This window comes from Molossus molossus, unplaced genomic scaffold (genome assembly GCF_014108415.1).
Source record: "Molossus molossus isolate mMolMol1 unplaced genomic scaffold, mMolMol1.p scaffold_m16_p_16, whole genome shotgun sequence".
NCBI classification, from domain to species: Eukaryota; Metazoa; Chordata; class Mammalia; order Chiroptera; family Molossidae; genus Molossus; species Molossus molossus.
Window position 1 is genome coordinate 63497733 of NW_023425351.1, and position 21150 is coordinate 63518882.

Genomic DNA, 21150 nt, shown 5'->3' on the forward strand with positions numbered 1-21150 from the left:
TTGCCATTAGATCAGTTTGGAGAAGAGGAAGCAGTGAGGGATGTGATGAAGGTGGGGGCTGTTGTAAGGATTAAAAAAGAACAAGTGTCTTGTACACGGTATGCCCCTGGGAAATGTTAGCTATCATGTGATCCCACCACAAAAGTGGCCTTGCTGTGTTTACCTTAATTATCTCTTCTTAATAATATTGTATTTGTTCTCACATGTGTGCCTATGGCTTTCTTGCCTCAAACTAAAGATGTCAAGCTGGGCTTGAGCCAACGTGTGGAGGAAGGCAGGGGACAATCTGTGAGGAGAATGAGTCACAGCCACATGTCCAAGGGCTGAGGAGTTACCTTCCTGCCCTAAGCTATGGATAGGCAGCACCCAAATGAATTCATTCAACCTGATGTTTATCTCAGGCCCTGAGTGTTCAGTGGTGAAAGAAGATTGACATGGGTTCTAAAATTTTAGGGTCCAGTGGTCTGCTTGAATGCCAAGATTCTTCCTTCACAGTAAAGAACACATTTTTGTGTCTTACCTACTCATTTTATCAATATTTTTCTGCCAGCAAGGAAACACACTGAGCTCTGTAGGCTTTGTGGGAATTCAGAACTTGGGAATACTACTCTGACTCATATATTGGGTGACAGAAGGCTGCCAGTTTTCAGTGCGATCCAGAGCATGTAAAGCTCTGTAGCAGGTACAGACTGCAGTGTAATTAGTCTTGTTGCATGGGCCATTCATTCCAGGGGATTCTATGGGACCGTAGTATCTGATAAGCAGAGCTGCCATGGGAATGAATGGCAAGCTCCAACAGAGAACTGCAAGGTAGACATCTAGGGTTCTGTAGCAAGGCCAGGCTATCTGCAGCAGAGAACCACACGTCATTAATACATGGCTCCTTACATGCTCATGGGCCTTGGTAGGAACTGAGCATTTCATGCAACAGCAAATGACCTTGTAGCCAGAGTTGTCCATCATGGGCTGGGTTTTGTCAGACCCCCCAAGTCAATCCATCATAAGATGGAAGAGGCACATCTGGAACTGATGACAAGCAGGGCCAGAATAAATACATGGGCACACAGGCAGGTGGCCCAGACTCACATGTCATACTTCTTGCACCAGTGCCCCTCCCTCAGCTCAAAATTATAGCTGCTTGAGAGGCTCTTATGTCTAGCTGAAGGAGGACAAAAAAGCCAGAGGTAAGTTCATTGGTTGTTTTTTTTGGAATACAGGTTCAAAACAAAAATCTGCTGCTGCCCCACAGCCCTCCTCAGGAGTGGTCTGAAAAGACAATAGTGAGGGCAATCTTCCCCAGAGGTGGAATTTGGGGGAAATATTCCTCATCATCCACATTGTGTGGAAAGAGAAGTGGCCTGAAGGAAGACTATACTTTCATGGCAAGTGGCAAATAGGTTAGCTAGTTAATCAGGGGTCTGAAATGGGAAAGATTGGGAGATCAGGGACAAGGAAGCTGGGGAAGAAGCAGTGGAGAAATCTGTGGGATTGGGCACATGTGTAAAGAACTTTGTGCTATGTAACAGTGCCTACCAGAGACAGTCTGTTATGGAAAAGGCAGTCAACAACCTTGTAAACAAAAGACTCAGCCAGTTAACTTTAGCAACTATAATAATCAGCTACCCAGTAACATCATAATGGTCTCGTGAACATAGTAGTCATGTTGCAGAGACGCAGGTTAGCAAGAAGCTATCAGCATGGCTTCCACTCACCAAGTAGCCACTCCCTAAAGTTCAACACTGAGCCCTTGATACAACACCATCCCTTAGGAAATCAAACAGCTGCTTGGTAGCAAGTTGATTACATTGCACTTCTATGCTGGTAGAACAGATTCACCTTGACTAGAATCTTCCCATCTCCAGATATAAGCTTGCCTTTCCTGCCCACAAGATGTTGGCCAGCACTACTATTTAAGGGTTTACAAGTGTTCGATCCATTAATATGTACCCTACATAATACTGCTTTTGACCTAGGGTCCTACTTTACAGCAAAGGAGGCATTTCAGTGGGCACATGACTGTGGAATTCACTGGTCTTATCACACTACACAACCTAGATAATGTTGGTCTGATGGAATGATGGAAAAACCTTTTGAAACTGATAATACCACCACTAAGACAAAATTTACACTCTAAATCAACAGCCATTATATAGTGTCATGTCCCTTATAGATAGAAAATGTAGGTCTGTGAATGAAAGGGTAGAAATAGATTTCATTAGAGTGGACTAAATAGTGACCCCAAAATAGTCTACAACCTAATATCCAGAACCTGTGAATATGTTCTCTTACATAGTAAAAGGGACTTTGCAGATGTGATTAAGTTAAGGATCTTGATGGGGAGATTACTCTGCATTATAATGTTTAGGCCCAATAAAGTCTCAGAGGTTCTTACAAGAGGAGACAGGACCAAGTTGTAGGAGATGGGATAACTGAAGCAGGTGGATGGAGTAATGAAAGGAAAGGGCTACAAGCCAAGGAATGTAAGAAATGGGTTCTCTCCTAAAGCTTTCAAAAGGAACACAGTCTTGTTGATAACCTTGGTTTTAGACCTCTGACCTCCATAACTGAGAGAATAAGTTTGTGTTGTTTTAAACCATCCTTTGTGATAATCTGTTGTAGCAGCAATAGGAAATTTAACACACCCATTTCATTTATTGTCCCCACTAACACACATGGGGAGTTTGTGTTTCCCATATAACTTTGTGAGTCTAGAGGACTGGTTCTTAATGGAAACTCTTTCATCAGGAGACACAATATTAGACCCTTTAAACTTTAACCTACTGAGATTTCCCATTCATTTCAGGCTCCTTGTGCCAAGAGACAAGAAATAGTTACCGTCCTGGTTGAGGTCATCAAATCTGATTATCGGGAGGAAGTAGGGTTATTGTTGCACAAGGGCAGAAAGAAATGTATTTCACACTCAGTGTATCCTAGGATGTCTCTTGATATGTCCCTACTCAATATCAGGAGTAAAATGGGAGCCTTCCAGAATGGCAGAATAAGGACCTCTGAAAACTGGCTCCTCCATAAAAGCAGTGGGAACACTGGCAAAAATGATCAAAATCAATTTTTTCAGAACTCTGGAAAGTAACTAAAGGCTTACAACAGTACGAGGAACATTTATTAAAAATAAACAGCTAAATCTTGATTGAAAAGAGAAGCTTCTGGCCGTCTAACTTGCCCTATTGCCACCCCCTGCCCCACCTCTAATACGATGTTAAGTTGTTCCTATCTTTAGAGAGAATGCCTCCAGTGTGTTTCACCATTAAGTGACATGCTTTGTTAGGCAGTATCCAGAGTCTCATTATATTGTTGTTGTTGTTGTTGTTTAAATCATCCTTTTCCCACTGTACTGTCACTTTTATCGTAAACCATATGTATATGGGGCTGTTTCTAGACTTTCTCTTCTGTTCCACAGGTGAGTTTTTCTACTCATGCAACAATACTATCTTGTCTGAATTGTTATAGCTTTAAAATAGGTCCTGGTAACTGATACCGAAAGTCCTTCAACTTTGTTCTTCAAGATTGTGTTATTCTTGATCTTTTTCATTTTCTTATGAAGTTAAAATCAGCTTGTCAAATTTTGGAAAAAAGAACCTGCTGAGATTTTTTTGTTGGGATTACATTGAACCTATAGGGTAAAATTCACATTGTTACAATATTGAACCTTCCATCTTGAAGCTTTTATTCTACACAGTTGCATGTAGCTATAAAATGAGAAGTAATTTTTTAAAAAGTAAAATGAGAAATGACTGTCAGAAGCCGGGACTACAGGATCCCATCTAAGGTGAAGGGTTCTATACTTTCCATCTGTTAGTGGGATATTATATCCATCTTCTCTGGGCTTCCAGCCTTGATGGATGTTTTTATTTTAGTATTATTTGTACTCTTCCTCTCAATGGTATCTCAGCCCTCAGATTATTCTTGACCATCACTCTAGATGATTAACATATTTGAATCTATCATCTATTTATATTCTAATATAAATTAAGTACTACTGAATAATGATCACATATTAACAACCCAAACTAATAAACAGTATCTTCAGAGTACCACTGAGCTATAAATGGAGCCACTGCAAAATGTTGTATATGGCTTCCACTGAGTATTTCTCCTAAAATGTGTTTACTATACACCATACTAAGTATTAAAATATATTGTTTTAATTTGTGTAACAAGCATGAGAAATTACTTGCAGAGGATCAGATGTTAAGCTCTAGAATCAGAAAAATATGAGTTTGAAACCTGGCTCTGCCACTATTATTGTCTGTGTCCTTGGACAAGTTTGTTGAGGATTAAACTGGATAATGCATGTCATGTATTTCATATTACATTAAACTTTTTTTCTTTTCCCAGATGAGGATACTGAAGACTAGAGAGTTTCAGTACTTGGTCTAGAGACAGAGAACTAGTAATAGGCAGAAGTGGGCAAGTATACTGCCAGGCATATAGAAAGTGCTCAGTAAATGTCTATGAATGAATGAACAAAGTCAGGTAGTGGAAACTCAACATTGACTCCATATGCCACTATATTCTCTGTTGTTTCCTTTGTTAACTAAACAGCAATAGACTGTTCCTGTTCATTTTGCATTTACAAAAGCAGAAAATTCAAATAGCTGAATTTTGATGGGCATATCTGAAATTTAATGGTGAGAAAAAAATTTAGGGTCGGAGATTATTTTTTAAATAATTCTCAAGGTCTGAGATAAAGTTAAGGTTTGTATTTGTCCCTTTTGGGGCTATTACTCCCTACCCTTCCTACCAATATCCCCATATTCCATTTGAAGGAAACACACAGTACTTTTGTGGGGAGAGGTGGGATGGGTAATTCTAAGTGCCTGTTTCCTACTGCTTCCTCCCACTAGGGAAACTGCTTGCACTTGCCCTTTGGTACAGCTAGGGTACAGATGCATGGTCCAATAAGCTTGATCAATTGCCTTGTCACTTTTGGAATTTGAAATCTCGAGAATAATTATAGCCCAGAATCAGTTTGTTGCTAGGAACAAAGACATGGCTGATGAAAATGTCAACAGAAAAGTCAAACTAGTTTTTATACATCCTATTATCTAAAGGCTTTTTAAAGCTACTAAAAGAGGATTGAATCATTAAAATGAAATGAACAGATTGTTATGTTTGAACACAGGTAATTTATGTATTTAAAGTGTGTATGTGTGTGTGTCCTATACTGTTCTGGGTAGATTCAATATAAATATACACCTTTGTACAACACTTAAGTCAATGTAGAAACCAAATAAAGATCAGATTAGTGAATTGTAGTTATTTAATTTAAAGCTTATCTTTTATTTTAAAAATTCCTTTGCATCTAAATACTACCTCATTAATAAAAATTTAGTTTTAAAGTAGTATTTTAGCATACTTGCCAGGACCTTAGTCAAACCTTCACTTTATGGTTGGGGAAAGTGAGACCTAGAGAGTTTAAAGAGACTTGACTTGAAGGCATGTGTGAGAAAGAAAAGAATGACCGTGCCACCACTCCTGAAAGTTCTTGGCCCACGGTGGAATTTACTTTGAATTAGAAATTCTTATACTAATAAAATTTGTGCATCAAATTAGATTTGAAATTGTTAAAACATTAGTAAGAACTGAAGCATTTGCTCATTTTAAAAAGTATTTTTATTTAATATTTACTACACTTAACTTTTTAAATAAAAATTAGAGGAAAGCCCATGAACTATTTTATTTTCCATTTTGCATGATCATCATATAATGGTACTTCTTACTTCCTGTCTCCTTACCACACTCCTCTTTTAGATTAGTCCTTGAGGACCTTTTCTCCATGATAGCCTCTGTCTTTTTGCTTTAAATTGTCATTAGGGCAGAATAACAGATGGGTTGAGTAGCTAATTTACATATAAGCCTCACAGTTCTCTTACTAAGTTTGCTTTCCTTTGGGAATTTTGTCAAAACCACAAAGTTATTCCCTAGATATGCAGTTTAGGAAAATTAACTCAGCAGAAGTAAACAGACTGCATTAGAAAAATGGTGATCATAATGATATTGCAAGCAACAGACAAGCTACAGTAGGATCTTGGGGTAGGATACTGATAGTGACAACAGTAGGGAAATGGGTAGAAAAGACTGTTAAGAAAAAATGGGTATGATTTGGTTGCATATTGGCTGTGGGTGACAAGAGTAAGGAGTCAAAGATGCCTGATGTTCTAAGCTCCAGGTAGCCTTGGGTTCAAATCCTGGGTTTGACTCTTAAGTAGCTATGGCCATACTGGCCACTTAACTTTTTGATCTTGATAACTTATCTAAGCCTCAGTTTCCTCCTCTCTACAACAGAGATAATGTTGTAGATGATGTAACGGCCCAGCAGTGTGGCTCACTGGTTGAGCATCGACCCATGCACCAAGAGGTCACTGGTTTGATTCCTGGTCAGGGCATATGTCCAGGTTGTAAGCCCAATCCCCAGTGGGGGTTATGCAGGAGGTGGCCAATCAGTGTTCTCTCTCATCGATGTTTCTCTTTCTCCTCCCTTCCTCTCTCTAAAATGAGTAAAGAAAAAACTTTTTTTTTTCCTCACCCGAGGATATTTTTCCATTTTTTGTAAAGATAGAGTGGGAGGGAGAAAGAGGAAGGGGGAGAGAGAGAGAAACATCGATGTGAAGGGACACATCGAGTGGCTGCCACCCGCACAACCAACCAGGGCCGGGGACAAACTGCAACCGAAGTACGTGCCCTTAGCGGGAACCGAACCCGGGTCTCTCCGGACCGCAGGCCGACGCTTTAACTGCTGAACCAAACTGGCCAGGGCGAAAAAACATTTTTTTTAAATAAAAATAAAACAGATTATAATACCTATCAAACCAAGGCTGATACAAAGATTTAAGTAAAATGTAAAACCCTTAACTTAGTGCCTAGTGTACGGTAAGCACAGATGGCAGGAGTTTAAAAACATGAGACCGGAGTAAGGAGTTTGGGTGTGGGTTCAATCATTGTACCACATCTACCTCCACCCAGAGAAGGGGGTTAACTGACAGAAGATAATCACCTGTTCGAGCCCTAGAGTTTGGGCCAATTTCTTGCTTACTATTTTATCCCCCTTAATCTGAGATGGCTGGGACTACAGTGCAGACTCTTACCTAACTTATTCTTTACTTTTTAAAATAAATATGTTTTTATTACTGATTTTAGAGAGAGAGGGAGAGGGAGAGAGAAACTTCAATATGAAAGGGTTAACATCAATCGGCTCTCTCCTGCCCCCCACCCCCACCCCCTACTGGGGATGGAGCCCCTGGGCATGTGCCCTAACCAGGAATCAAACTGGCGACCTCTTGGTGCATGGGATGACACTCACTCAACTGAGCCACATCAGCCAGGGCTTTTCTTCTTTTATTACTATTTTTAAATTAAATTTATTGGGGCGACATTGGTTAATAGTTAACTTATATTCCTATTTGCTGGTGAAGGAAGAGAAAGTTAAGGATGGCCAGCTTCATATATTAATTACATGGATAAGCAAAAAAGAAGTGTAAAACTTTCTTTACAGTCTTAGGTTCTGTGGCTGAGCCCCTGGTAATTAATTTGACAAAAGAGACTAACAAGAGCCCGGCTGGTGTGGCTCAGTGGATTGAGCATTCCATGGACTGAGAGGTCCAGTTTTGATTCCTGATCAGGGCACAGGCCCAGGTTGCTGGAGGATGGGGGAGGCGTGCAGGAGGCAGACAATGGATGTTTCTCTCTCCCTATCTCTAAAAAAATCAATAAAAACATTTAAAAAAATAGATTAACCAGAGAAAAACAGTTTATTAACTCACGAGGTGCACAAACGCCCGGAATAAATGTACTGATGAGTAACTCAAAAGGGGGAGGCTACAACTTGGGGCTTACAATAGCATTTTAACAAAGAGCAATACATTTGTAGGCTTCTAGGGAGTGGCAACTGTGGGAACGTAAATATAGGAGGGAAACTAGTGGAAGATGATTAGTAAGGTTAGTGGGTGATTAAGAGTCTAAGAGTCCTCTTATAGGTAAGGGACAGGGAGACACCTTTACAAATGGACATTTATGTCCTGCTTTTGAAGCAAATGTGTTTGGGGGGCGTGGAGGCAGAGAGCTTTCGGAGGGATGGAGGGAGTGGGGGCTTCAGCTCTTTCTCAATTGTCTTCAGCTCAAAATAATTGTATGTCAAGGTGGCATACTTTGGGGTGGCAAGAAAAGTATGGCTTCTTCTGCCTGCGCGGGAGGAAAAAAGGGACTGCCTGGGTATGCTTACCTCCGAGAAGACGAGAAATCAGAGACGGAAGCCTGAGTTCTGGCCCTGAAGTCACAGCGGCCCTTGATATCAGTAAAATGTGGCCGATGAGTGTCCTGAGTTCTGTCCAACTTGGGAGGAGGTGGTTAGGTGATGTGCAAAGGGGTGAGAGGGGTGTTTTTCTCCGCGGCGCCTAGGACACCTCGCCCAGAGCCACAAACGGCGGCTGCTCCATAAAACGCACGCACGACGCCTCCAGCGGTCCCGGACAGCCCGACCGGGCCGAGTGGAGGCCTTTCGGAGCCGGCCGCCAGGTGCGGTGGGTGGGGCTGGTGGGCGGCGCCCTTGGGCTTTCCGCCTCGCAAGCATCTTTGAACCACGTTTACGGGACGTTTAATGGCTCTAATAAAACAACAAGTCCCTCGCACCCGTAGAAGCAGGCGTCCCCCCTTGGGCCCACGTTGACGTAGGTGGGCGAGGCGGCCACTGTGGGCAGGAGGGCGACGTTGCGCAGTGCGCCCGCGCCACGGGGTGGCGCCCAAGCCGCGGCGCCTGGGTGGGTCGCGGAGGTGAGTGAAAACCATGGCAACGCTCAGAGACGTTTGCTGCGCCGTACGTGATGACGACACGGGGAGCGCCTCGAGCGCTGGATTGTGACGCGACAGCGGCACGGTCTCCGCCGTCTCGCGTGACCGCGGGCGCAGCCCTCAGCCCCGCAGCAGCAACGGCAGAGGCCCGCGGGCGAGGTCAAGATGGTGGCTCCGCGGGCGGGGGAGGCGACGGAGGGAGGAGGAGCCAGACCTTAGCCAGCCGAGAACACCGACGCCCAGAGGCCTCCCGGGAGCCGCCGCCGCCTGCTCCAGCTCCGCAGACGCGAGCGGGCGGCGGGGCGGGCCGAGAGACCGGAGGGGGGCGGAGTCGCCCGCCCCAGCCCCCGCCCCTGCCCGCCCGCCGTCCCGGGCCCTGCCTGCGCGGCCCTGCCCGGCCCGCCCAGCCCCGGTGTGGCAGCGGCTCATGGCGGCGGTGGCGCCCCCGCAGCAGCAGGTGCGGATGGCCCATCAGCAGGCCTGGGCGGTGCTCGAAGTGGTGCTCCGGGTGCCCTGCCTCTACATCATCGACGCCATTTTCAACTCCTACTACGATTCCAGCCAAAGCCGGTTCTGCATCGGGCTCCAGATCTTCCTCCGGCTCCTCGGTAAGGGGGGAGGGTAGCTGCACCCCGGGACGGCTCTGCAGGCCGAGACGTGCGGCGGGGAGCCGGCAGCCGCGCAGGCCGTGGTCGTGTGTGTGTGTCAGTGTGAGAGATTGTGCGAGAGGACCGGGGGCGGGAGGAACGGCACGGGATTCGGGGGACTTGGTGCCCCCGGTCCCTTTTGCACCTGAGGGCGGGCGGGAGGAAGCCTGGGCGCCATCGCGCGGCTCTGCCTGCGGCTTCTCCCGGGTGAGTGCGGACCGCCGCGGCCGGCGCGCCCGCCTTGGGCAAACAGCACCTCCGCGCGCCGTCTCGCCGACCGTGACCTTGGACGTGTCTGCGAAGGCCTGGGCCTCAGTTTCCTTCTTTCCAAAGGGCAGAGTACTGGTATGTTGTCACTTCTGTATCGACGGCGTCCACTAAATGCTGAAGTGTCTGCGGTAGATGACATCCAAACGAAAGGGACAGGGTTTCGAATGTCAGACCTTGGAATCGTTATCAAAAATCCTCATGAAGAAGGCGATATATATAAGGAGTCCTACAGTTTTTCTTGAAGTACAGGTATTTAAAGGAAAATCGTGGCTAGAGAGTGATGAGACCTTCCCAGAAGAGAGTTCTGAAATCAGTTTTTGTTGCATATGAATGGAGTGTTGAAAAGCCGCTTATGTTTCACACCCCATCTTCACTTGCATCACCAGAGAGAGAAGCGTTTATGCGTGAAAGTGTTTTTAAGTAACTAAAACTTGGCAAATTTTGTTGATGAAGTAATTCTTGTGATAAGTTTTTAGTAGGCTAGTGCTTTGAAGTGTTGCTGATAGTGAGATCCTTACCAAACCTCTGGGAATTTTGAGCCATCTGTTGCTGCTTTATTCTGACAGCAGAAGAGTAGTAATGTTGTTTTGTTTTTAGCAGTGAATAGCAACGTTTTACACTTGTTTGATATTTTACTTCTGCAAAGCATTTTCACTGGTATTATCTAACCTAATATCTAACCTTCAAAAATCCTTCCGACTTGGGTGGTGGTATTCTCATTTTACAATGAGAAAACTGAGCGTCACAGGTAGTGTTTGGCTTTAGATACGCAGCAAATAAGTGGTTGCCAGAGCCTAGGCTGAAAAATCTTCTGACATCCGTGGTGGTTGACTTTCTTCCCCAGTCCTGCTGCAGTCCAGATACAAAATAGTATAGTAATGATCACATGCTAGATCTTAAAACTAACAGATGTGCACATGCTGTTCTTTAGCACAAGATTTCTCAGTAACCCACCAGCTGGTTAACACCAGCCATTCCTACCTACCACTGCAAAAGTGTAGTGTCCTCATTATCTGTGGCAAAACTGGAGCTGTGTGGTTTTGTAATGGATACAAATATCAAACACCTGAAACCTAATATGTTGTACACTTGAAACTAATATAATACTGTGTCAATTGTACAGCAGTTTAAAAAGCATTAGATAGCTTTAATGTTTCATACTCAACATATTTAATTCTGACAGTCATGTGTAAAGTGAGGTTAATTAATGTTAAAATGAAATTAATAAGAAGGGGGGCCGTTGAGAAGGCATTTTATTCCTGCCAGTAAGAAGTTGCTCATCGTGATCATATATTAACATGCAGTTACTTATCTCAGTATAGTAAGGTAGTCCCAGCTGAGTCTGATTGCCAACCCTGCCCTCCACTCCACCCACCCACCCCCAAGAAAAAAAAAGAGAGCAGAAGGTAACAGATTTCTAGGGCACTTTATCAGATTTGGGATTAATGGGATAACAAAGTACTGCTTTGAGGACTAAGTTACCACATGTAACAGGACTTGAGGGTGGGAGGGTGGCTGTCCCCACTTCTGCTTTGAGAAGCATCCATGATGGAGAGGGAAAAAAAGGAACTTTGAGAGGAATCACATGTTCATTGCCCAAATAGTGTAGCTGCTGCCTTGAATGCTCTTAACCAAAGGTGACTGCAGATTCTCTGAGAACCTCTTTAGGACCAGGTGCTTTAAATTTTAAATGCAGTGCCCTTTGAGTTGAACTCCAGACTAGGGAACTTTAAGGAAAAGGAGTACTTTCCTTAATTAATTTATGGTTTAAGAACATTGAACAAAGTAATCTGGTATTTTCCTTGTACTCTACCCTGCTTCTTATTTTTGTAGTAAACCATGAAAGTTTGTATTTGACAAATCAGAAGAATGAGACCTCAGGCAGGTTATTTAGCTGCGTTATGCCTCCCTTTACTCTGTACCTTTTAATTTATTTTTTTATTTTTTGGTACGTACCCCTAGTGGGAACCGAACCCAGGACTCTCTGGTCCGCAGGCGGACGCTCCATCTGCTGAGCCAAGCTGGCCAGGGCTACTCTGTACCTTTTGAAAGATGCACAGTAATGGTATCTTGCTCATAGGATGTTAAGGACAATAAATGAGATAGGATGAAAGCATTCAAAAACAGTACCTGGGGCCTAGCACTACTTAAGTGTCAGCTATTAGTAAGCTTGGTAGCTTTTTTAAAAAAATATTTTAATACTTCAGTTAAAACTATACTGTGTTACAGATATTTTGGTCTTTTGAAGGCATCAGTGAAATGTTGATGCTGTTTATTTGAAAATTTTGATCTCAAAATATTCTCTGGGTCAGACTTTGTGAGAAATATAAAATATTTTCCAAATGCATCACCAGGCTATTCCTTACATTATGCTATGCCAGTGTAATTATGCTAATTTTTCACATTTGTAAGTGGTAACATTTTTTAAAAAGTATTTTTGGTGCTAAAAATTTTATCCTGAATAAAAGTTGATGTCTTACTAATATGAGACTTTCAGCAAATGAGAAAATAAAGCGTCTCATTTTCAAGATCCAAATAAAATCATACCACAATATATAGAATATTTAAGAATGTTAAGCTATTCTTAGGAAGTGTTAAATGCTAAATGAAATGCAACACAGTACAGCATAATGCTGAATTAGCAAATCTAAATCCAAGGCAGAAAATGCAAGCATAGGAGTTTGTTTTAAAAGTATTACTCATATAATGATAATTCACTGAAGTGGAAAGGCCTTTCTAAATATAAGAGAAAATCCAGAAATCACAAGGGAAATTTTAATAAATGACAAACTTTCATGACAAAACTTTTTCTAAAAAAAACAATAATTACTGACACACCGAGGGGAAAATATCTGCATCATATGAAATTGAAGTCCTTGTAAAAGTTTTACTGTGTCAGGAAGAAAAACTTCTATTTCCAGAGAAAAATGGGCCTAGGATAAGCAGTTCACAATAAATGAAATGCAGATGGTCAATAAGCAAAATAAAAATTACTTAACCTCATTTATAATTAAAAAATACAATTAAAACAAAACTTCACTTACTAGATTAGCGAAGAGTTCAAAGTTTGGAGAGAAAAAAAAATTTGTTTGGCGAAGCTATAGGGAAATAGGTTAAGTTACAGTTTTTGTAGGCTGTCACTTCTATGTAAAGCCATCTGGCGCTATCAACCAAAATTCATCATATTCCTTTTGATACACAATTCCATTTGTAAGAATCTGACCTAAAGATAGAGTTGTACAGACTATGGCCAAGGATATTTGTTGCATCATTGTTGGTAATAACAAAACAACAAATTGTTAATCTAAATGTCTATTAAAATGGAATCTGTTCATTGTATTAGGTTTAACCATACAGTAAAGTTGTTGAAAAGAATGAGATATAGTTATTTTTGGTGCTATAGAAAGAACTCAGAAAACCTCTGATGTGAAAAAACAAAGTGAAGCAGTAGTAGTTATGAGTGCATAGGCATAGACCAGGTTTTCTAAGCAGTGACACTGTTGACATTTTGGACAAGATAATTATTTGTTGGGAGGTGAATAGTAGGATTTTTGTTTGTTTGTTAATCCTCAACTAAGGACATTTTTCCATTGATTTTTAGAAAGAGTGGAAGAGGGGGAGAGAGAGAGAGAAAGAGAGAGACATTAGCTGGTTGGTTGCCTCCTACATGGGGTCAGAGATCAAACCTGCAACTCAGAGTACCTGTCCTTGCTCTTGACTGAGAATGGAACCTGCCACCCTAACTCCTGGCTCTAACCACGGAGCAATATCGGCAAGGGCTGAATTGTAGGATTTTTTAAAGCACCGCTGTCTGATACCTATTAGATACCAGTAGCACCCCTCTTCTCCCAGTGGAGATTGCCAAAAATGTCTCTGGATATTATCAGATGACCCCTATGGGGAGAAGGGGATTAAGATCCTGGTGGAGACCACAGGATAGACAAGTAGACCAATAACACAGAATAAAAAGCCCTTCTAGACTACCCAGGTATATATAGAAACTTGATGTGTTTCAGAGGTAGAATTAAATATAGACTATTAAGTTAGTGGTCATTTAGTTATCCATATGGAAAAAATTATACTGGATAGCTAACCTTATGTCAATGTATAAACAGTTTTAGAAGAAAATGTAGAACATGGTTTTACTGAAAGTAAGAGGGAAAATCTTTTAAAATATATAAAAGCAAATGTGTAAATCATTGATAAATTCAGTGATATTAAAATTAAAGACCTCTATTAATGAAAAGGCAGCATCAGAAAAGTGAGACCAGCTACACACCTGGAGAGGATGTTTGCATTACAGTAGATAACTGACAAATAATTTGTAGTCAGACTATGGGCAAAAATAACCTGGCAGTTCACTGAGAAATACGAATGGTCAGTAAATCAGAAGATGCCCTCTGTGTTAGATTATGTTTTAAAGGTTAAGGTAGCTGGAGAGTTGTAAATACTACATCCTATTTCCTTCTAATTTTTAGTCCTAAGTTTCCAGAAAAGGTTAGGGTATGAGGGGACTTTCCACATAAAAGAGTTAAACACTTTGTTGTGTAACGTGATGGTTTTATTTATTTATTTTGGGTAATCCAAATTGTAAAGGCCTCGAACTCTTCATGAATTGAGTACATATATAGCTCCAAAGCTCCTGAATTGATTTTAATACCTACTTCTTTTCCTACCTCAAGAACTTTAGTGAAACTCGAATCACTGGAAAATTGGATCCCAGAGTTGTGATTTCAGTTAATTCTGTTCTCTAGTGTCCCTAGGTGGTTTTTCTTTATAAAGCATCATTTATATATAGCATTGATTACTATGCAAGTCACTCTTTTTTTTTTTTAATCCTCACCTGAGGACATTTTCCCATTTTTTTGTTCAGATAGAGTGGGAGGGGAAAGAGGAAGAGAAACAGAGAAACAGTGACATGAAAGGGACACATTGAGTCGCTGCCTCCTGCACGACTCAACCAGGGCCAGGGACAAACTGCAGCCAACATATGTGCCTCTAGCAGGAACCGAACCCAGGTCTCTCCGGACCACAGGCCAATGCTCTAACCGCTGAGCCAAACCGGCCAGGGCCACTCTTAAATGCTAATAAGAAACACTACCCCTGGGCTTAATTTTCTTAGATCTACAGGGTAAATAACAAGTTTTATGTCTGAAGTTGTGAAAATGCAACAAAACTTTGATATTGGCAACAGTCTCTAAAGACCAAAGGCCGGGAGAGGGATTGAATGAATGGTGAGACTTGTTACTTGGGAAGAAATTGACTTTTTCTTCTTCTGTAAAATGAGAGCTGATTCTCACTGTGTTCCATACATAGGACCATGAGTATTAAAGAAAAATTTAAGAACCCCCTTTTACATGCAAACTTTGGGTAAGAATTAAACAATTTTATGCTGTTCTTGAAGTGTTTGGTCATTACCACATCTTGGTGATATGATGTTAGTCAAGAAAGAGTAGTATCAGATTGTTACTTGCTAGAACACATTTTTTTTTTTTTTTTTTTTTTTTTTTTATCCTCACCCGAGGATATTTTTCCATTTTTTGTACAGATAGAGTGGGAGGGAGAGAGAGGAAGGGAGAGACAGATAGAAACATCGACGTGAAGGGACACATCGAGTGGCCGCCACCCGCACGACCAACCAGGGCCGGGGACAAACTGCAACCGAAGTACGTGCCCTTAGCGGGAACCGAACCCGGGTCTCTCTGGACCGCAGGCCGACGCTCTAACCGCTGAGCCAAACTGGCCAGGGCAACACATTTTAACTTTTCAATTGTAGTCTCACTACCTGATTTGCCTATCATATTCTCCTCCCCCCTTTCCCTTGGTACATTTGTATAAAGCAAAATGGCACTTTTTCTCCATATTTCTAAAACCCAAGTCATTCCTTCATTTGTGTGTAAAAATAAATTTCAGGGGGGAAAGCTATTAGAGTAAAAGGACTGGTTATAAATTATAACAAAGTTCATGAATATTCACAAGCAACTGTTAACTTACCACTGAATAGCATGTTGACAAAAGTAATTTACAGTCCCTACTTGACTTTCTCTCTTTTAATTGGTATAAACTAGAATTTACGTTATTTTAAATCATTTTAGGAGGTAAGTTTAAGTTTTGTCTCAGGAAAAATACTGACTTTGTTTCTCTATGTAGAGAAAGTAAGATTATATATACACAGTGGCTGAGTTAATTCCATTTCCTCTTACCTTCCATGGAAAAAAAATTTTTTTTGGGGGGGGGAGAGAGGAAGGGAGAGGGAGAGAGCGAAAAACCGATGTGAGAGCAAAACACCAATAAACTGCCTCCTACAAGCCCCATCTACCAGGGATCTAGCCCTAAACCCGGGCATGTGCCCTGACCATACCCTGACCTGGAATCGAACCAGCAGGCTTTTAGTGCATGGGACGACGCCCAACCCTGAACCACACTGGCCAGGGCAGTCCATTTTATATTGAAAAGGCCTACACCCAGCTATTAGTTGTTTGGGAAATTATTAGTGGCTCACTTGCTTTGGAAATCTAGTAGGTGTTTGTGCAGAAATTTATATATCTTCTAGGTGATTGTGTCCTTTGTTCTCCTTTTCACAAATGACCTGACACATTGGCACAGGATAAAATGTAAGTTCATGGGCAAAGTCATCAGAGGATCTGGCCCTTACTTTCACATGCAATGGATTATGAAATGCCTCCACTGTAATATGCAGTCTTTCTTGATTATATGCTAAAATAAGGTGAATGGATGCTATTTAATTAGGAGTTTGTCACTTTTTCTATACTTCAAGTTCTGGGTTCTTAGCTTTGTTTTACCTGTTCATAAATTTCCATTTCCACCTTGGTCAGTGTTGCTTAGTGGTTAGAGTGTTGGCCTGTGCATGAAAGGTCTTGGGTTCGATTCCTGGTCAAGGGTATGTACCCGGGTTGCAGGTTTGATCCCCGGCCCTGGGCAGGGTGTGTGTGGGAGGTACTCGATGTGTGTCTGTCACATCAATGTTTCTCTCCCCCCCCCCCCCCCCCTCCACTCTCTAAAAATCAATGGAAAAAATATCCTCAGGTGAGGATTAACGCCGCCCCCAAAATTCAATTTACCAAGTGGGCTCTATTTTGTAGTTGCCTTTGAAAACATAACCAGAATTCAACAGAAACGTTTAGTTCCCCAATGAATACTAATTGTATTTATTTTCTACAAAATATTTTGGGATCCATAGATGTACAAGGTAGGATCCTTGCTTGCTATCCAAGGACATTATCTAACAGAGTAGATGATACCAGCTCCGATAACTACAAACTACAATATCAGGTAGTATGAGCATTAAGTGTTTCACCAGGTTCTGTAGGTATGTTGAAGGAACAGTGACTATCAGAGAATGTGGGTCTGTAAGATGGATAGAATTTGAACAGTGAAGAACTTGGGAAGTTCTGATGGCGCAATCATGCTAAGCAGAGAACAGTACAAACACAGCTGCCATTATGGCACAGGAAGGGTGTGTTTGGGAAAGTTGTTTGGAGCTGTGAAGCTTTGGTTTGTGCTTTAAAAGTGTAGTATTCCTGCCCTGGCCAGTTTGGCTCAGCGGTTAGAGCGTTGGCCTGCGGTCTGGAGAGACCCGGGTTCGGTTCCCGCTAAGGGCACGTACTTTGGTTGCAGTTTGTCCCGGCCCTGGTTGGTCGTGCGGGTGGCAGCCACTCGATGTGTCCCTTCACGTCGATGGTTCTCTCTCTCTCTCCTTCCTCTCTCTCCCTCTCACTCTATCTGTACAAAAAATGGAAAAATATCCTCGGGTGAGGATTAAAAAAAAATAATAATAATAAAAAAAATAAAAGTAGTATTCCTCTAAGGCCAGTTTGGACCCTTGATTGCTAGGACAAGAAACATAGATTTTAGTTGATTACTATTTCAGAGCCACTGTAGTATTTTGAGCAGAGAAATAAAGAAAGGCACATAGGTGTTGGTTTAGATGGACTTGGACAAGATGAGTTTTTAAGAGTCAAACTAATAAATAGGTTGGTGAAAAGGAGAGATAGATGTTAGTAGAATTGGAGACTAATTGTCAAATTTGAGGGTGAGGGGCTAGAAGGTACCATTAAGAGAACAGTAACGGCACCTTTAACTGAAATTGGAAATTGCAAGAGCCATTTGAGGCAAGTTAGGTTTTAGAAAATTGAGTGTTGCAGTTGTATTGTAGAAATGGTAGTAGGTGGCTAGTTGGATGTTGTTTCCATAGTTGAAACCTTGGATAATAATGTTTACTATAATCTCACTTAAACATTTGTCAGCATAAAGATGGTCTGGATACACATTGGACCATACATTGATTAAGTATTGATTGGGGAGAGGTAGGATTTATTACAACTTTTTAAATGTTTTGGTTTTCTGAATGTTACTTTTGTAATTTGAAGAATAAAAAGGGCTGACTATTTGAAGACAAATATTCAGTAATGTATAGGAAAAAGGAACTTGAAGGTCCTTCACATTTCTGAAATTTGCAAGAAAGTATGTAGAAGTGAAAAAAACAACTGAATTTGAACCCAGGGGAGAATGCTCAATTTAAGGAGCAGGAAAAAGTAAGAGCCAGCAGGAGTTCAATTTGAGGAAAAGGAGGAATTAGATTAAGTGTAAAACTTAGCCCGGTTTGGCACAGGGGTTGGAGTGTTGGCCTGCGGACCAGAGAGTCCCTAGTTCGGTTCCCACTAGGGACACATACCAAAAAACAACAACAAAAAAACAAAAAACAACTTAAACTTGATTTCCTAAAAAAACACTTAGAAAAATAATTCTAAGATTTAATAGGAACAAATGTTTCCATTTTGGTTATTTTTAATTCTAATGTTTTTGTAATGGAAGTATTTTAAATATTTTTAATGATTATGAAATGAAAAAGAACATGTTCTTAAAAGATTTTAAAATATGTTAAAATGTATGTCACTAGAGTCAGTCTTGAATTTAGTAATTTGGTGCCTGGGTATATGGTACTACTTGAATTACTTCGGAAATTAGAATTTTAGTAAGATTTTTTAAAATAATGTTTTGTCTGCCCTATTGAACTGACTTTACAAAACTCTTGGCTTTTAAGCTTAAATTGTTTGAGGCTTAAAGTTAAAATTTTGAAAGTGTTTCCATTTACTAGTTAAAGGAAGACTGTTAACTATTAGTGGGAAAACATTCTTTAAAATGTTTCATGCAAATGACCTTTTTCCTTTTTTTTTTCCAGGTATATTTGTATCCAGTGTTGTTCTGATATTGTCACAGCGATCACTTTTCAAGTTTTACATGTACAGCGCAGCCTTTCTGTTAGCTGCAACTTCAGTGTTGGTAAATTATTATGCTTCTTTGCACATTGACTTCTATGGTGCCTACAACACATCAGCTTTTGGAATTGAGCTATTTCCTCGGAAAGGGCCCTCACTATGGATGGCACTCATTGTTCTACAACTAACATTTGGAATTGGATACATTACACTACTCCAAATTCATTCCATCTATTCACAATTAATTATTTTGGATCTCTTGGTTCCTGTAATAGGCTTAATCACAGAGCTACCATTACACATCCGAGAGACTTTAGTTTTTACTTCTTCCTTGATTCTTACATTAAACACAGTGCTTGTCTTGGCAGTGAAACTTAAGTGGTTTTATTATTCCACACGATATGTTTATCTTTTAGTGAGGCACATGTATCGAATTTATGGATTACAGTTATTAATGGAGGACACATGGAAGAGGATTCGTTTCCCAGATATACTGAGAGTCTTTTGGCTAACAAGAATTACAGCTCAGGCTACAGTGTTAATGTACATTTTAAGGATGGCAAATGAAACTGATTCCTTCTTTATTTCTTGGGATGATTTCTGGGACCTCATTTGCAATCTTATAATTAGTGGATGTGATTCTACACTAACTGTACTGGGCATGAGTGCTGTAATTTCCTCAGTAGCCCATTATTTGGGCCTTGGAATACTGGCCTTTATTGGATCAACTGAAGAAGACGACAGGCGGCTTGGCTTTGTAGCACCTGTTTTATTTTTTATTTTGGCTCTTCAGACTGGTTTAAGTGGGCTAAGACCAGAAGAGAGACTTATTCGCTTAAGTAGAAACATGTGCCTTTTATTAACTGCAGTCCTGCATTTCATCCATGGAATGACAGATCCTGTATTAATGTCTCTCAGTGCCTCTCATGTGTCATCTTTTCGTAGACATTTTCCTGTGCTCTTTGTCTCTGCTTGCCTGTTTATTCTTCCTGTTTTACTCAGTTATGTTCTTTGGCATCACTATGCACTAAACACATGGCTGTTTGCTGTTACAGCCTTCTGTGTGGAACTCTGCTTAAAAGTAATTGTTTCTCTCACTGTTTATACATTATTCATGATTGATGGCTACTATAATGTCCTCTGGGAAAAGCTTGATGATTATGTCTACTATGTTCGTTCAACAGGCAATATTATTGAATTTATATTTGGAGTAGTAATGTTTGGAAATGGGGCTTACACTATGATGTTTGAGTCAGGAAGTAAAATTCGGGCTTGTATGATGTGTCTACATGCGTATTTTAACATCTATTTACAAGGAAAAAATGGCTGGAAGACATTCATGAATCGTAGGACTGCTGTTAAGAAAATTAATTCACTTCCTGAAGTAAAAGGGAGCCGCTTACAAGAAATAGATGATGTCTGTGCAATCTGCTATCATGAGTTTACAACATCTGCTCGTATCACACCATGTAATCATTATTTCCATGCTCTTTGCCTTCGGAAATGGCTGTACATTCAAGATACATGTCCAATGTGCCATCAAAAAGTATACATCGATGATGATATCAAGGATAATTCAAATATATCTAACAACAACGGGTTTATTGTACCCAATGAAAATCCAGAGGAAGCTGTAAGAGAGGCTGCTGCTGAATCTGACAGGGAATTGAATGAAGATGACAGTACAGATTGTGATGATGATGATCAAAGAGAAAGAAATGGAGTGATTCAGAACACAGGTACAGCAGCTGAAGAATTTAATGAGGACACTGACTGATTAAAACAGCATTTACTAATCATTGAGGTTATTTGTTTAAAATTCAGTTCATCCAAAATGGAGTTAATATGCTTCACTTCAGTGTATAACCAAGCACAAAAACAGTATCAATGTTGAATCTGTGAATGGTTTTCCGTTTACTGTGATGTGCTACTGTAAATATACCTCTTTAATTACTTTTGGTCTCTTTGGTGACCTATTTAAATTTGTGTACATTATTGTACATAGAATAAAATGTTTTCACGTTTTTATGACAAAATTTGAACAAATAACTTTTTAATAGATGTAATAACGATAATATGGTGCGCCAGCTGTGCCAAAGATTCCTCAATGAAAGTGTGTAATGTATCTAACTTCGGCCCCTAGTGTTTCTTTAAGATGGGTGGGAGAAAGAAAATGCAGGTCAGAGGAA

General features: G+C 40.9%; 1 protein-coding gene across 1 annotated transcript; it reads left to right on the forward strand.

Annotated features, from left to right (window-relative positions):
- The first annotated feature begins 8949 nt into the window (after positions 1-8949).
- RNF139 (ring finger protein 139) lies at positions 8950-21003 on the forward strand. Its single transcript, XM_036263750.1, has 2 exons — positions 8950-9413; positions 18925-21003. Exons 1-2 carry the CDS (start codon positions 9233-9235, stop codon positions 20736-20738), a joined length of 1995 nt encoding a protein of 664 aa, XP_036119643.1. The 5' UTR covers positions 8950-9232; the 3' UTR covers positions 20739-21003.
- The last annotated feature ends 147 nt before the right edge of the window (positions 21004-21150 follow it).

Bases quoted from the DNA above. Each gene is read 5' to 3' on its own strand.
- RNF139 (XM_036263750.1), top strand. From the start codon at position 9,233: ATGGCGGCGGTGGCGCCCCCGCAGCAGCAGGTGCGGATGGCCCATCAG. The intron at 9,414-18,924 runs GTAAGGGGGGAG...TTTTTTTTCCAG, and splicing joins GATCTTCCTCCGGCTCCTCG to GTATATTTGTATCCAGTGTT.